Below are 17,037 nucleotides of genomic sequence, written 5' to 3' on the forward strand. Positions count from 1 at the left end.
AAAGATTTTATTTTTCTATGAGCAGTTTTAGGTTTATAGCAAAATTCAGAGAAGGGTATAGCGATTTCCCACATACCTCCTGCTCCCACACATGCATATCCTCCCCCATTATCAACACACTCCACCAGAGTGATATGTTTGTTGCAACTGATAAACCTACATTGACACATGATAATCACCCAAAGTCCACAGTTTATATTAGGGTTCACTCTTATGTACATTCTACATGTTTGGACAGATGTGTAATGACCTTTGTCCACCATTAGAGTATCCAGATTAGTTTCATTGCCCTGAAAATCCTCTATGTTCTGCCTGCTGATTCCTCTTGCCCCACAACTTCTGGCAACCACTGATTATTTCACTGTCTTTAGAGTTTTGCCTTTTCCAGAAGAGTTGTAATTATACAGTATGTAGCCTTTTCAGATTGGCTTCTTTCACTTAGTAATATGCATTTGTTTCTTTCACGTCTTTTTATGGCTTGATAGCTCATTTCTCTTTAGCATTGAATAATATTCCATTGTCTGGATATGTGATAGTTTATTTACCATTTATCCATTCACTTACTGATGGACATCTTGGTTGTTTCTAACTTTTGGCAATTACGAGTAAAGCTGCTATAAACATCCATTTGCAAGTTTTTGTGTAGGCATAAGTTTTCAATTCCTTTGGATAGATACCAAGGAGCATGATGGCTGGATCATATCCTAAGAGTATTTTAGTGTTGTAAGAAACTACCAAACTGCCTTCCAAAGTGGCTGCACCATTTTGCATCCCCACCAACAACAAACGACAAATTCATTTTTCAGGAAGTTAATTCTGACAGGACTGAGTTGCATATACTGCAGTGAGGTGATGTAATGAGAATGTGGACCACATTCAGTGAGGTTGGCGAGGAAAGGTCCACACTGAGGGGTGGACCTGAAGCACACTTAAGCTGCACAAGAAATGGAGTGGCATCACCAGTGACCCTGAGTTTCCTAGCTTGAAAGATTGGTATCCTTATCTGACATCAAAACTCAGGAAAAATAAGTTGTAACATGAGCTAAGTTATATTTTAGGTTTGAAGAGATTGCTAGACAAATAAGTGAAGATATCTTCTAGGCAGTTAGAAATGCCCATGTAGAACTTAGGAAAGGGAGATGAATATTTGGAAATGTTAACATAGAGGTTGGCTGTTGAAGCCATAGGAAAAGAGAATAATGATCATTACCAACACTTTTGAGTGTTTACTATGTGCCAGGCACTCTTAGAAGAATGTTGTATGCTTCAACTCTTAATTTTCACAACAACCCAATGAGGCAGGTAATATTATTTTCATTTTACAGATAACTGAGGCACAGAGAGATCTATTAGCTTGCTCAAGGTCACATGTCTAATCGGTGGTGGTGCCAAGAGGAGATTATTTCAGAGTGTGTATGTGGAAAGTACTGAATTTTAGTGAGTACCAATGTTAATGGTTGGGAGGAGGAGGGAGAGCCTATGAAGGAGACTTGGATGAATAGTCATGGAGTCTGGAGGAGAGCCAGAGAGTGTTACTAGCAGTCAAACTTAAATTACCTTAATAAGGTAAGTACTGCAGGTGCCTGGCACTACCAGAGGAGGTCAGGTATCATGCCAAAGTACAGTCACAGATAGTCAAGCTCTGAATCTACCTGTGAATGAAACTTATTCAAGATTGGTTCATAATATCCAAGAAAGGAGGTGAACTTCTTTTTTTAACTTTTTAAAGAAATCTAAAAGTAAAATACAGAAAAATATTTCTTGCCCTTGGGTTGCTCTCTCAGCTAAAGTTAAAAGAAAAATCCCTCCCATAAATAATTCAGTTATGTATGGGTATGGAAAGATGGTAGACAATGGGGAGTCGGATTAGTGGGGAAGAGAACTGTACTGAGTAAACAAGACAAAAGCAGTTGAGCTGAATAGGAAGGAGAACAGGAAGAAGTCTGGGACAGTCCCTGCTCTGCCCAGGCCTGCACCTCCACCATCCCGCAATGTGGCTTGGTAACTCTGATTACAAAGTGGGTGGGAGTAGGTGTCCAGGTGGCCCTTCAGCTGCACTTGGAACTTAACCCATGACCCTGTTTCTTCCTGGTGTTGCCTTGTTCCTCCATGGATAGGCTACCTACTGTTTTTCACAGGGTTGGCAATTCAAGATTCCTTATGTTATTCTGAGCTATGTGATGTGCTCAGACCGGCATGGCCTATGCAGAAGGGCTCACATTCTGAGCTGAATAAAATAGGCATGGTGCTGGCTCTGCAGTAAGAGAAGAGAAAATCTAAGCCTGCTTCTCATTCATTTATTCATCGATTCACTCACTATTCCCACAAATATGTACTGAACACCTACAATGTCCTGGGCACTATGCCAAGACCTGTGTAACTAAAAGAGGATTAAGTCAGGTGTTACCCATGCCCTCTTGGAATGTATAATCTAGTGGAGGAGATGAACAAAAATTAACAAGCAACAAATGAAAGATCAAACTGCTACATGTAATAAGGAAAAAATGCAGCTAAAAAAAGTGAAGGGGTGGATGGGGAACTATTTAGAAAGACTGGTCATAGAAGATGTGGTGGAGACTTCCTGTACTTGTTCATGTCAGGTTCTCTGCCTTTAAGGCATGGGAAAGAACCATACTTCCTCTTTCTACTGCAGTTAGGTGAAACCTTGTGGATAGTTCTGAACAGATATTGGTATTTGAAGCAGGGTGCTTTCTTAATTAAAAAACCCTAAAATATGTGGCATGGCCTTGGCAGTTCAGTGGCGGACAGCATATAAATTGATAATGGAGGCTAGATAGATGACAATTCTTGTTATGTGGTGGTTGGCAAAGCCAACTTCTATATTAACTTGGAGGAAGATTATGTAGCTAAAGGAAATACGACTCTAGGGGAAAGGACTGGAAAATAATGTGTCTACTATGTGTTGGCAACTACTAGCTATTTTTTTGGCAAGGCTTTATAAACTCAAAAAAAAGAATTGGTTGATTTGTTAACAAATATGAGAAAGAATGGAGATATTTCAGAAAATTGGGGCCTTGCAAAATTGGAAATCCTAACAGGCTTTAAACTCCAAATACCAAGTCAGAAATTGAGAAAGCCTTGAAAGATGAAGCCCATTAAAATAACCTGTGGAAAGGTAAAATTAAAAGTATGGTGTCTCCACCTATTGATAATGTCTTTCAATAGATTAAGGAATTTCAGGGCAGATAAAATTAAGGTATTCAATTAGATAAATACACAGGGCAAAGATCAAATTAAAGTTGTGGCTTTTCCACAGGAAATCATAGACTCATGTATATTCAGGGTATCAGTAATGGCAAGAGAGAGATAAAGATAGAGAGACATGGAGATCTAGATAGAGAGATTGGAAGAGACAGAGGAAGGTAGGGTGGATGGGAGGACCAGGGAAAGAGGGAGGGAGAGAGAGAGAGAGAGAGACACGGAGGATGGGGCAAGAAACCAAAATGACAGAGTATGTCTGAGAACCATGTCTTGGAAAGAATGGTGGATATTGGCGAATATGGTTTACTGGAATCAAAGAAATAAGAAGCTTACTAAATTACCACTTGGCAAAAGCCATAAAAGTCCCTACCTTGAGTATACAGAAATGTTCCTTGATTTTCAGGACTCCACTCTCTGGTGGGTTTTCTGTTATCTTCCTTTGTCGTGTACTAATGGGCATATATTCGTCTTGGGAACTGTGTAATTCTCTTAGTGCGTGTCCTACTTACGTAAGTCAGAAGACCATAGGTCTACTTGGGCTTGTGATTCCTTTGACTGTAAATCTCTCCCAAATTTTAGTAAGCTTCTTATCACTTTGATTGCAGCAAGCTGTATTTGTCAATAGCCACAGTTCCAAGTTATATTTGTCAATAGCTACAGTACTTTTCAAGACATGATTCCATTCTTCTGCTTTCTTGCAAAGTAAATTTTCTTTCATATACAAATGAATTGCTTGAAATTTACAAAATCTGACACTCCTAATCCCAAAATGAATATATTTCTGAATGTTAAAATTTGTGGATATATTCTGGATATATATTGTGGATGTATAAATTTGTGGATATATATTGTGGCTATCTCTCTCTCTATGTCTCTCTCTGTGTCTCTCTCTCTTACCTTTGAAATAACAATTTGATTTGATGGGTGCTATGGTCTGAATGTTGGTGTCCCCCCAAAAGTCCTATGTTGGAACTTAATATCCAATATGATAGTATTAAGAGGTGAGGCCTGCAGAGAAGTGATTAAATCATGAGGGCTTCACTCTCATGAATGGGATTAGTGCCCTTACAAAAGAGGTTGAAGGGAGGTGCCTTGTCTCTTCCACCATGTGAAGATGCAGGAAAGTTGCCATTTATGAGGAATAGGCTTTTACCAGACACCAAATCTGCTAGCATCTTGATCATGGACTTATCAGCCTTCAGTACTGTGAGAAATAATTTTTTGTTTATAAATTACCCAGTCTAAAGTATTCTGTTATAGCAGACTGAAAAACTAAGACAATGAGCAAACATTGTTTCACCAAAATTCCTAATAGACATAGGTCGTAAAAAGCACAGAAGGAAAACTAACTAGGACCTTTAATAGCCTCCGAGTATCAGATGATGTTGATGATGGCAGTGACAACAATAGTAGCAGTGATGCTGTCAACAGAGACTTGGCCAGATCTAGGTTCTCTAAGTTGTTAAATCAAGTTTAGCCTAAAGCTGCCTCCTTACATATTTTATGTTCAGCCGAAAGGTTTCTCTGCAATGTAAGCAGACTGTAACCTACTGTTGTGCCAGTCAACAAGTTTTGGCCAATCAAAGGGGGTCAACTGTTCAAACTGTATTCAAACAAGGTAAACACCAAGCTGTAATCAACCAGGCTGTTTCCATACCTCACTTCCGTTTTTCGTATGTCACTTTCCTTTTTCTGTCTATAAGTTTTCCACGGGATTCTCTCTGAGCCTACTCTGGCTCAAGAGGCTGCCAGATTCATGAATCATTCTTTGCTCAATTAAACTCTGTTAAATTTAATGTGGCTATGGTTTTTCTTTTAACAGAGTTAAAATAACTATCTGCTGCAAGAAAAAAATTAGTGTGTTAATCACTAAATACTTAAACTTTTGTGATAGGCTTAGGAAATTCATGCTAAGAGAGGAATAAAAATCTTTAAAGAGTTTTTTTTGGAAATGTCATGGGATTGCCATTTAACAAATGACAGCTCTGTGCCAAGAAAAGAGTCTGATTTTTCCCTCCTCCTGCTTTATACTTCTGTTGGAAAAATTTTTATAAACATTTAAAATAGCTCAAGATAATAGCATGTTCCAGATTTTCAAATATGTTATCTAACATGAGCAATACATCCACAAATTTTAACATTCAGAAAGATATTCCCTTTAAAAGCAGGAGTGTGAGATTTTGTAAACTAACTTGTTAATTTGGCATCTGGCGTTTCTTCTTGCACATGTTACCTACGATATTTGAATCCTAATTTGATTTTACTCCTTTTGGAGGCTCTTGGGGCTAAGACTAATGTTGTATTAGAATCTAGCAGTCATATTCCAAGCAGGGTCATGCCATTAGTCTGCATTCTTATGAGGGCTGCAGAGAACAATGTTTGAGAACTAGCACACATGAAGACAAATGCAAGACACTTTCAGATTCACAGTGTGTATGTGCATTTCCTTTCAAGAAGTTTCTTTTCCAAGAAATGCTCTGTGGTTTCTGAAACCCATTCCTAACATTGAAAATGATAGTGCTGAAAAACAAAGTACTACAGTTAAAGGAAACCAAAGAGAACCCATAACCATTGGCTTTACACTGTGCTTAATGTGAGACTCAACTACTCATTTATTTATTTATTTATTTTGACCTCTGATTTTTATTGGCCTCCTGCTCCCCAAAGGGTCCCCTACTTCTGCTGGCTTAATGTCTCAGAACTTTGGTGTCATTGGTCTCAGACACCACTTTGCCAACCACTATCCGGTATATGGTGGTCTTTTGGATGGTTTGCATGGAGTTGCTGCTGTCCAGGGCATCACCAAGATTGAAGTCCTCGCCATCTTCCAGCAGGCATTGGCAGGTGGCGATCTCAGCCTCCAGCTTGACGTTGATGTCCAGCAGGGCCTTGTACTCCTGTGCCTAGCGCTGTCCCTCTGCCTGGGTCTGTGCCAGCTCTGACTCCAGGTGCATCAGGATCCCATTGAACTGCTCCATCTGCAGGGCATAGCAGGCCTCCACCACCCTCAGGCTGCTCTCCAAGCTGGCCTTCAGATTTCTCATGGAGTCTAGGTCAATCTCCAAGGACTGGACTGTATGTCTCAGCTCTGTGAGCATCATCTCAGCAGCTCCAATCTCGGTGGACTGCATGGTGACCACTGTGGTGCTCTCCTCAATCTGCTGAGCTTCTCTCAGTTCTTCCCAGACAGCTTATCATTTTGGGCCCGGATGTCTGCCATGATCTTGGCAAGATCCTGAGATTTGGGGACATCTATCTCCACGGTCAGCCCAGAGCTGGCAGTCTCGGCTTGTAGGCCTTTTACTTCCTTTTCGCGGTTTGTTCTTCATGAAGAACAGCTCCTTTTTGAGAGCTTCGATCTCTGTCTCCAGCTGCAGTTGAGTGACATTGGTGTCATCAGTGACCTTGTGGACCCCATGGATGTCGCTCTCCACAGACTGGCACATGGCCAACTCTGTCTCATACTTGACACTGAAGTCATCAGCAGCAAGACAGGCACTGCTGATCTGCAGAACGATGCGGGCATTGTCCACAGTATTTGCGAAGATTTGAGCCCTCAGGTCCTGATGGTCGTGAAGTAATGGCTCCAGTCTCTGGTCTGGGGTCCCTTCTTCTCCAGGTGCTCCTGGATTTTACTCTCCAGCTTCCAGTTCTCAGTCTCCAGGCTCCTCACTCTGTCCAGGTAGGAGGCCAGACAGTTGTTCAGGCTTTGCATGGTCTCCTTCTCATTCTGGATGCCTCCTATTACTGCCACACCCCTGGTCATCCCCACGGCCAGGCCCCCAGATCCCATGCCGCCCCAGAAGCTGGTGGAAAGGGACACAGAGATCCGGGAACCAGAGCCCCTGGTGCCTGCATAGACACTGGCCATACTGCTCACCAGCCGGACGATGAAGCTGGGTGCCTGGACAGAGCCCAGGGAACGGTAGTTGGTGGAGAAGGTAGAGCAAGTGGTGAAGCTCATGCTGTCCAGGGAGGAGAGCAAGAGGACAGGACTCAGGCTTTGCTGACGACATTCTACTACTCATTTCTTAACAGCTAAAGCAAATCACAGGCTTTCAAAAGTGTAAAGACGTTTAAAATATTATTTAGTCAACCTCTCCACACCATTAGGGTATTAGTCAATTTCCACTAAGGGCTGAACTTCTGAGCAATATCCTCTCAGAACAGAGCTGGGTATGGAGGGCTGGGAATCTTCAATAGACCAAGAGCTAGAACCAGTCAATCCAGTGGTGGTGGGAGTGGATGGCAAGGTACCAGACTCAAAGCCAGATGCTGGGGAAACATTCAGGCTGGCAGGCAACCCCTGGACTCTCAATTATAGAAACCTGTACTAAGTTCTGAATGATCATTGCATCTGGGAGATTTGTGTTTAGGAGAGTACAAAAACAGCAAACCCAGGAAGGGGTGTTTAGAGACAGAATCTCACAATGTCAGGATGCAGCTCAGTCTGTGATAAGTTTCAGAGGCAGAATTTCAGACTGCATATTCTGGTCTATGAAGCACCTAAACCTGACCTTCCAACCTGCAGCTTTGGCCTCATGATGTGCCAACTTGCCTGTCATTCTCAATGCTCCCATCACTCTGGCATTCTTTCCAACCGAGCTCCTTCGTACCCCAGACTCATTCAGATTAAATGTCATTTTTTCATAGAGGCTCTTTCAGGACACTCTCTAACTCCAATTTATCCTGTGCATAATCTTCAGAGCCCTTTCTCTCCATTTACTGTATCATCTCTACTATAAGTTCAAAGATGGCTGGATACCTGTGTCTTCTTCCTTGTTGTATCCAGCAATTCCAAGTACTTTTGATAGATACCTGACATATTCTGAGTGTTTATTAAACATCTAAATGAATGACTGAATGAACAAATGAACTAATTAATAACTGATTAACAAACGAATTAATCTATTTGGGGTAGGGGGCTGATAGATTAAAGTTTCTGTAAGTAAACATATTTCAAACAAATCATTGACTAAATAACAGAAGCCAGAGAAGAGAAGGTGATGGACTTCATTAGAGTCTTAATAAATGAAGGGAACAAAACCAGACCATAGGAATGAGGTGAAGGAGGAGATGGTGCTGATTAGATTGAGCCTTAGTGGATGAAAAACTATTACAGCACAGTGGTAAAACCCTGGGATGGCTATCAGTAGGTAACCAGGAAAATGCCAGCCATCCCTCTTGGTTTGAGAGATGTGGGAGAATAAATTAATCTCACTCAGGAAGACAGAAGGGTGCATTTTTATTAGGTTTCAGTTAGAGGAGATTTGGATAAAGCCATCTGCACAAAGGTTGTGGATATACTGATGTTCGTGCATGATGGAATATGGGAAGGGTGGAGGAGAGAGGACACATCTTAGAGTATTATAGCAGAGGTGAAGAAGAGTACAGCAGTAGGAGGAGAGTTACTCAAGGCACAAGGGAAGAAGTTTATCTTGGGAGATGAAAAATTACAAAGTTAATGGTCATAGCAGAAGTGATTTGCTTCAAACATGTAACTTTGCTGCAAGTTGACAGGAAGCTTGGCAGTATCTGGTCTAAACTCAGAGAAGAGGGCTCCAACTTTCCTGCACGACCATGAAGACCCTCATCTGGGGTTAGCCTCTAAACACACAGAAAAAGATATCTATTTACCACACCACTATGGAATGACAGCTTTTGGCACTATGCTAGGCACCCCGCTGGTGGTGTTGCAGGGGGGTAGTTAAGAAGGCAAGTTGGATTAAGAAAATAATGATAAATTTCTTGTCCCTTCTCTAACAATTCATTTGGTTCCACGGGCTACCTATTCTTCCCAGATAAAATAAGGCAAGCCTAGTGGATGGCCACCAATAAGAACCATTTCACTGTGAACTGCCCGCCCAAGCTCCATATCCAGATACCCTGCTCGTGGTGAAGCAGACAGCTAAGGTGTACACCAATTCTCTTAAGGTAGCAGAGTCATATTGAGTCACTTAATACTACCCACTGAATTGATCCACGGTTTAAAATTCAAAATTCAGTATTCATCAAGATTGTTAAGTTATGTACAACGTAATTATTTGTTGTCTATTCCTCAAATTGCATTGTAAGGGGTAAACTCTCACACTGAGCATTCATTTAATAGACATACCCTATAGGTAAAGACACTTTACATATGCTGCTCAATCTACTCATATCAATAATCTTGAAAAGTGGGCACTGTTATCCTTCTTTTACAAATAAGGATGCTGTGTCTCAGAGGGGCATACTTGTTAAATACACCACAGACACGATGCACTTGACTTCAAAGTCCATGTTCTTTCAAGCACACCTCAGCTCACTGTGACCTACTCTGGAGTCACACAGAGTAAGACTCAATATCACAAAAGTGGTTACAGTGTTTGTGTCAGAACAATGCTGCCTTCAGAAAACTGAAGGTAGAGGAAACAACAACATTAGATAGATGTAGCTGCAGTTTGCAATTTTGGGTTCAACTAGTATTCTTTGAACAATCATGTATCCCCTTCTGTGCTGATCAGTTTGGTGGTCAGAGTCAGAATTTTAGCCTCCTATAACATCGACAGTGTTACGACATACCTGAAAGAAAATAACATTGTATTGATGAGTAAATCAATACAGTACATTCGGTCTGATGTCCTGAAGGAGATCAAGTAGAGGAGAGAAGAGTCAGTGTGAACTAGGCTGGTGGTTCTGTCCAGGAGGGAGACAGAAAGGGTGCCGCACATCATAGAAGTAGTAGAACTTGACCGGTCGCGGTGGCTCACTCCTGTAACCCCAGCACTTTGGGAGGCCGAGACGGGCGGATCACGAGGTCAGGAGACCGAGACCATCCTGGCTAACACGGTGAAACCCCGTCTCTACTAAAAATACAAATAATAATAATAATAATAATAATAATTAGCCGGTCGTGGTGGCGGGCGTCTGTAGTCCCAGCTACACGGGAGGCTGAGGCAGGAGAATGGCGTGAACCCGGGGGGCGCAGCTTGCAGCGAGCCGAGATCGCACCACTGCACTCCAGCCTGGGCGACTGAGCGAGACAACAGAACTTGAGCTGGACTTTGCTATGATTTAGCTTATGAAAGAGGAACCAGAAATTTGTCCTTGAATAATGTTTCCCGTAAGTAGTCAGTTTTTCGATAATTATTCGGTTTTACTGTGATCTGGCTTAGTGACTAGGGTGGCTGCAATAGAGGAAAATCTGGTATTTCCCAGTTTTCCCAACTGGTGGCCGTGGGTCAAGAAGGGTAGTTTCCTGGTTCGTTGTCAGATTGGTGGTAACAAAGGAACAAGGTCAATCTTCTGTCAGAGTTCCTGCATTGGGGGAGGAAGATAACTGGTGCCTCTGCCTTTGGAACGGGGTGGGTGCCTGAGAGGTCAAGGGTCCAGGGGGTGTTTGTTTGCCTGGTTCTCTTCGTTAACCAGAGCTGGTGTGGCTGAAATGAGAAAGTGAAACTTTAGGAAGGTCTGAGAAGCCCTCTTCCCTTTTAAAACAGCTGCTTCTCGCGAGTGGAAAGCCCCGGTCCCCAGTCCACCAAAACCATTTGACAAGCAGGACAGCGAAGAGGCAGAAGGATCTGGGCCTGTCCGCGACGCCCCGGCGGACAAGGCTCATGGAGAAATTTCGGGCAGTGCTGGACCTGCACCTCAAGCACCACAGCGCCCTGGGCTACGGCCTGGTGACCCTGCTGACGGCGGGCGGGGAGCGCATCTTCTCCGCCGTGGTGTTCCAGTGCCCGTGCAGCGCCGCCTGGAACCTGCCCTACGGCCTGGTCTTCTTGCTGGTGCCGGCGCTCGCGCTCTTCCTCCTGGGCTATGTGCTGAGCGCACGCACGTGGCGCCTGGTCACCGGCTGCGGCTGCAGAGCCCGTGCGAGTTGCGGATCTGGGCTGCGCGGCTCCCTGGTGTGCGCGCAGCTCAGCGCGGCCGCCGCGCTCGCGCCCCTCACTTGGGTGGCCGTGGCGCTGCTCGGGGGCGCCTTTTACGAGTGCGCGGCTAGCGGGAGTGCGGTCTTAGCGCAGCGCCTGTGCCTCGACCGCGACCACAACTGCGCCGCGGAGCTGCCGCTGGTGCCCTGCCACGAGGCCAAGGCGTCGGACGTGCAGGACCTCCTGAAGGATCTGAAGGCTCAGTCGCAGGTCTGCCGCTGGCGCTGGGGGCGTTTGGGGAGAGCCGAGGGGCCGAGATTTCGCTGGGCCTCTGGGGTGAGGGAAAAATCGGTGACTTTTCTCCAGATATACAATGCCTAAGAAAATCTGGAATGGCTCCTTGCATCTAATTTGCCTTCAAGCGAATATCTGAATAAAACGCATGAAAAGGAGAAAAAAGCATTCCTGTAGTATCTGCCACTGTAGATGAATCGTGGAAAGTGGGAGTGAGAGTGGGCACACCTACTCTGTGCCAGATATTGCGCTAGGCCCTTGACCTCTTGCATTATTTTTACGTCTCACAACAGCTCTGTTGGATGCAAAATTGCGGTTTTGCCATTACAAGTAATAATTTCATATCTCCACTATATAGCAACTTCACTGAGTCTAAGTAGTTTGCCCAATCAGTAGAAAGCAGAAGAATTGTTACAATTAAAGGGGTCTATACAATAAAATGGGTCTGTCTGGCTGTAAAGCCACCACCCCACATTGCATCTGGACTTAGAAAGCTCAGAAGTTCTTTAAAATGAACACTTCTTTCCCAGGATTTGCAGAAGTTCCACGTTTTGAGTTCTAAGGGAGTGGTATGGGCTCCTCCCTGGGCAGAATCACAGTGCATAACTTGGACTACAGTTGACCTTCCAAGCAAGCAGTTGTACTGGGGGTAGAGGGAGGTTACTGCGACACCTTACTCTTAAGGAATTAAGACCTAAAGCTGTTGCTTGTTCATCATCGTAACTGGAGAGTAGTTGAAGCTTTATCTGAGGATTTTTAAATTTCTTGTTAAAAAGTAACTAAATTACTATTTTGTGTTTTCTTAAGGTGTTGGGCTGGATCTTGATAGCAGCTGTTATCATCATCCTTCTGATTTTTACATGTATCAGCCGATGCCTGTCTCCAGTTAGTTTTCTGCAGCTGAAATTCTGGAAAATCTATTTGGAACAGGAGCAGCAGATCCTTAAAAGTAAAGCCACAGAGCATGCAACTGAATTGGCAAAAGAGAATGTTAAATGTTTCTTTGAGGGCTCCCATCCGAAAGAATGTAACACTCCGAGCGTTAAAGAGTGGCAGCAAATTTCATCACTGTATACTTTCAATCAGAAGGGCCCGTACTACAGCATGTTGCACAAATATGTTAACAGAAAAGAGAAGACTCACAGTATCAGGTCTACTGAAGGAGATACAGTGATTCCTGTTCTTGGCTTTGTAGATTCATCTAGTATAAACAGCACTCCTGGGTTATGACCTTCTGAATGAATAGAAAAAAAAGTTGTTTTGAATTATTGCTTTATGAAAAAATAAACATTGGTATTTTTAGGACTGCTTTTTCTCTTCCAAATTGTGGAATTTTATATCTGAAATTAAAATATAGAGCTTAACCTCTTTATAATATTTAAAACAAACAAACAAACAAAGAAAATGATTCATCCAAAGTAAAAACTAGAACTAAAAGAAGTCTTATATCCTGGTTCTAGAGTCCTTTTCAAATAAAAGACTTTTGGAGCAAAAACAGTAACAGAACAATTGAACTTCAGACATTTCTGTTAGGTTATCTGATGTTAATTTCAAGTTCATTTTCTTGCCTACAACATCTTGTTAGGAACTTTAAGATTATGGCATTCTAACTGGTTCTGTAGCGCAATGGATGGCACACTGGGCTTCTAGCCGAACCTGCTGTGGGCATTCAAAAATTAGAGCATTTTGTGACTCTAATAGGGTTACAATAATAAATTAATCATGAAAAGGAAAATAAACTTTGTAAAATATGTAATTTGAAAAAGTAGTTAACAGAATTGCAGGCAACAACTGTTGTTTTTAGTTTATAGGATCAGAGGAAAAGTGTTAAAGCTTATATGTTATGGTAAATTTAAAATAAACACAAAAGTAGAGAGGATGGTTTTATGAGCCTCCAAGTGTTGTTACGCAGCTTCAACAGAGTTGGGAAGTCACTTAAAACCAATACCATACAAATAATTGCAAATTGTGACCTGATTTAGATTAGGGGAGAAGAGATTTGGGGAAGCTTTTTAAAAACTGAATCCTGTAGGGTAGCAAGAACGAGCATTTCAGTCATTCTGAAAGTACACTGAGCATTTCAGTCATACAGATAAAACCAATACCATACAAACAAATGCAAATTGCGACCTGATTTAGATTAGGGGAGAAGGGATTTGGGGAAGCTTTTTAAAAACTGAATCCTGTAGGGTAGCAAGAAGGAGCATTTCAGTCATACTGAAGGAACAGTATGTGCAAAGACTAGGGTGAAAAAGATGTTAGCAGAGTTGGAAACCTGAAAGGTGACTGAAAAAATGAGCAAGGGACTGAGTGTGCAGTGCCTGGAAACAAAGAGAAGGATTTTGATTTTCATCATACGAGCATTTTAGGAAGACGGTTTGCTTTTCTTGAGAGAAAAGGAATGACATGGGAAGCTGGAGAGCCAGTGTAGAAGTAGAGAGACTAATTGGGAGGCCGCTGCAGTGGAAATACGTGGGAGTGAACTTGAACTGAGTGGATGGGGACCAAAATGGAAAAAGTAGATAGATTCAGGGTAGACTTTGTACATAGATGTGGCAGGATTTATTGATAGAAAGGCTCTAAAGATTTGGTGAGAGCAATTATATCTACAGATAAAATTCTGTAACTTTATAATGCCAGGACTTTTCAGCGATCTTTGTCTTCCATTAGCTTGTCACTCCTGTCCATTCCCCAAATTTATGGCTGTTTTCTGAATTTTAAAAAATGATATACAAAAACTTTATAAAATACTTGAGCACTGGTCTTATTTAGCCCCTTTTCCTCTTTTGGCAAACGCTTATGCTGGTTTCTGTTTACCTTGCCTGCATAAGGCCGTTAAAGAGAACTAAGTTTCAGGGCGGAATATCCTGTTGTTGAGAGTCACGTGTAACAAGAAAGTTGGCAGCAGAAACAGCATGATCAGTTTTTATTTTTTCATTCCCTAAAAGAATGCTTTTGAAAATCATATCCTGCCTACTTTCATTTTTACTTCCTTTATTTCGTTTTCCAATTTCTTCTTCCTTTTTCTTCTGAGACAGGATCTCACTCTTACCCAGGCTGGAGTGTAGTGGCAAGATCTTGGCTCACTGCAAACCCTGCCTCCCTGGCTCAAGTGATCCTCCCACCTCAGCCTCCTGAGTAGCTGGGACCACAGGCATGTGCCACCACGCCTAGCTAATTTTTGTATTTTTCATAGAAATGGGGTTTCGCCATGTTGCCCAGGCTGGTCTCGAACTCCTGGGCTCAAGTAATCTCCTCACCTCAGCCTCTCAAACTGCTGGGATAACAGATGTGAGCCACTGCACCCAGCCTCCAGTATCTTTTTGTACATTCTTCCCTTTCAAAACATTTTTTTATGTTGTATAACTTATACTTGCATCTTCAGTAGTAACATATAAGTCTCTATTTTGTTGATTCATGTTCCACCTCCTCTTGCACAGTCTTTAATAATTATTGTGAAAATATATGTGCTTAAGAAAAAAATCATAATGGTGGAGAATGGTGAGAAATAAAATAAAATTACCTCATTCCTTTGCAATATATTCTTCTCAGAAGTAGCCATGTATGAACTCTGTGTCTGCATAAACACTATGATAAATGTTGTTCTGTAACTTTTACACATAAAATATCATTATTCCATGTCATCATGTGACAATTTACCTCATTAAAAAAAAATTGCCACGCCTGTAATCCCAGCACTTTGGGAGGCCGAGGCGGGTGGATCACGAGGTCAGGAGATCGAGATCATCCTGGCTAACAAGGTGAAACCCCGTCTCTGCTAAAAATACAAAAAATTAGCCGGGCGTGGTGGCGGGCGCCTGTAGTCCCAGCTACTCAGGAGGCTGAGGCAGGAGAATGGCGTGAACCCGGGAGGCGGAGCTTGCAGTGAGCCGAGATGGTGCCACCGTACTCCAGCCTGGGCGACAGAGCGAGACTCCTTCTCAAAAAAAGAAAAATTGCTACATAGTATTTTACTGGTTAGTAGGATATTATCCCTTTTTTGTTAACCCCACCCACCAGCCCCCACACACATGCACACACATTCATAAAGTGTAGAAAGGTAAGCACGAAATTGTCAAATGTTGTCCCTTCTGAAGACTAAGATTGGTGCAGGAATTTTTTTAATTTCATGCACTTTTGATATTTGGGGTTGTTGTAATGAATAATAAATATTAAATGTATAATTAGAAAATTTTTAAAAGTAACGTTACCCTGGTGTAGAGTTTTACAGTCAACAAAGCAGTTTTGCATCTTTCATTTCATTTCATTTTCACAAGTTTCCAGGATACCCATGAAACACCTCACTCACATTTACAAACAATGAATCGAAATTAAAGAGGTTACATTATTAATCCAAAGTTACATGTCAATAAAGGCAAAAGCAAAGGTAGGGTACGGATGCTCCCCAGATGATGTAGTTTAATGTGGCTACTGGCTGTTTTTGTTACTGGCTCAGATTTTTCCCTTCCTAGCCCATGTGCGTTTGTGGGCAGAAGAGATACGGATATCCTTAGTGACATTCAATATTTGACATTTTATCTTGAAACCCAGCAACTACTAATAGCAAAGACCACTTTGAATAAACATGATGAGACTGAGACACAGTAAGTTATTTCTTGGTGGGAACAAGGTCACTGCTATTTGGCAGAAATCACCACTCGTCTGGGCCTGGCCCAAACAGGCTGCATCATGGGCTAAAGAAACATTTCTATACTCAGTATGTATTTATGTGCTTGTTTACCAAATGATTCTTCATCATCACCCCCAGCTTTATGCTGCCCTGAACCTTTAACCTTTAAAGAGATTCAGATGCAGAATCTGCTGTTAATATCTGCTGGAAAACAACCACATTGTTATAAGAGATGATTCTACATTTTATTGAATACTGGCAAGATAATAAACTTGCAAGGCATAAGATTAAGAATGGCCTCCTTGCTTTATCCAAAGCCGTGGCTAGAAATATCAATGCTCAATGAACTAAAGAAGCAAGTCCTGAGGGGTGTATCTGAAAATAGAATTTGCCAAATACTCAAATGTCTCTGGCTGAAAAACATCTTGGAATTCTAAATTTCACAGCATCCTGCATCTTGTCTACCAGGTGGCCTACAATAAATTATTCTTCCCAAGACAGAAGATGGAGAAACCCTCCCTCTCTGAGTCAGCCCCAGCAGCAGTAGCCAGGGCCTGTTTTGACAGCAGTGCACTCCCACTGAGTGCCTAGCACACTTCACACACTGAGCCTATCCCAAAAGCGAAGCCTTTAGTTGACTTAATTTTGTCCCTTTCTCTTCATTACCTACTTATGAAATATCTCTTGTAAATTGCAATGTAAGGACTGTGGAATTGATCGTATTATATTCTTATCCAGTGAAAAAGACCGAAATCCAGGCTGGTACAGTGTCTCATGCCTATAATCCCAGCACTCTGGGAAGCTAAGGCAGGAGAATTGCTTAAGATTGGGAATTCTGAGACCAGCCTGAGAAACATAGCAGGATCTTATCTCTACCAAAAAAAAAAAAAAAAAAAAAAATTATCTGGGTGTGGTGCTGTGCACCTGTAGTACCAGCTACCCTGGAGGCTGTGGTGGGTGGATCACTTGAGCCCAGGAGTTCAAGGTAACAGTGAGCTATTATTGCGCCACTGCACTCCAGCCTGGGTGGCAGAACAAGAC

At 42.3% G+C, this 17,037-nt stretch overlaps 1 protein-coding gene and 1 pseudogene across 1 annotated transcript; one reads left to right on the forward strand and one right to left on the reverse strand.

Moving 5' to 3' along the window:
• Window positions 1-5,909: 5,909 nt before the first annotated feature.
• On the reverse strand, window positions 5,910-7,222 carry LOC119625051 (keratin, type I cytoskeletal 18 pseudogene; annotated as a pseudogene).
• Window positions 7,223-10,373: 3,151 nt separating this feature from the next.
• On the forward strand, window positions 10,374-14,918 carry CALHM6 (calcium homeostasis modulator family member 6). The gene is made up of 2 exons (XM_008007254.3): window positions 10,374-11,342; window positions 12,174-14,918. Exons 1-2 carry the CDS (start codon window positions 10,818-10,820, stop codon window positions 12,594-12,596), a joined length of 948 nt encoding a protein of 315 aa, XP_008005445.3. The 5' UTR covers window positions 10,374-10,817; the 3' UTR covers window positions 12,597-14,918.
• The last annotated feature ends 2,119 nt before the right edge of the window (window positions 14,919-17,037 follow it).

The sequence above is a fragment of the Chlorocebus sabaeus genome, chromosome 13, assembly GCF_047675955.1.
Source record: "Chlorocebus sabaeus isolate Y175 chromosome 13, mChlSab1.0.hap1, whole genome shotgun sequence".
Lineage (NCBI taxonomy): Eukaryota > Metazoa > Chordata > Mammalia > Primates > Cercopithecidae > Chlorocebus > Chlorocebus sabaeus.

Coding starts and splice junctions, on each gene's coding strand:
- CALHM6 (XM_008007254.3), top strand. CDS start 10,818: ATGGAGAAATTTCGGGCAGTGCTGGACCTGCACCTCAAGCACCACAGC. Junction 11,343..12,173: donor ATCTGAAGGCTCAGTCGCAG/GTCTGCCGCTGG, acceptor TGTTTTCTTAAG/GTGTTGGGCTGGATCTTGAT.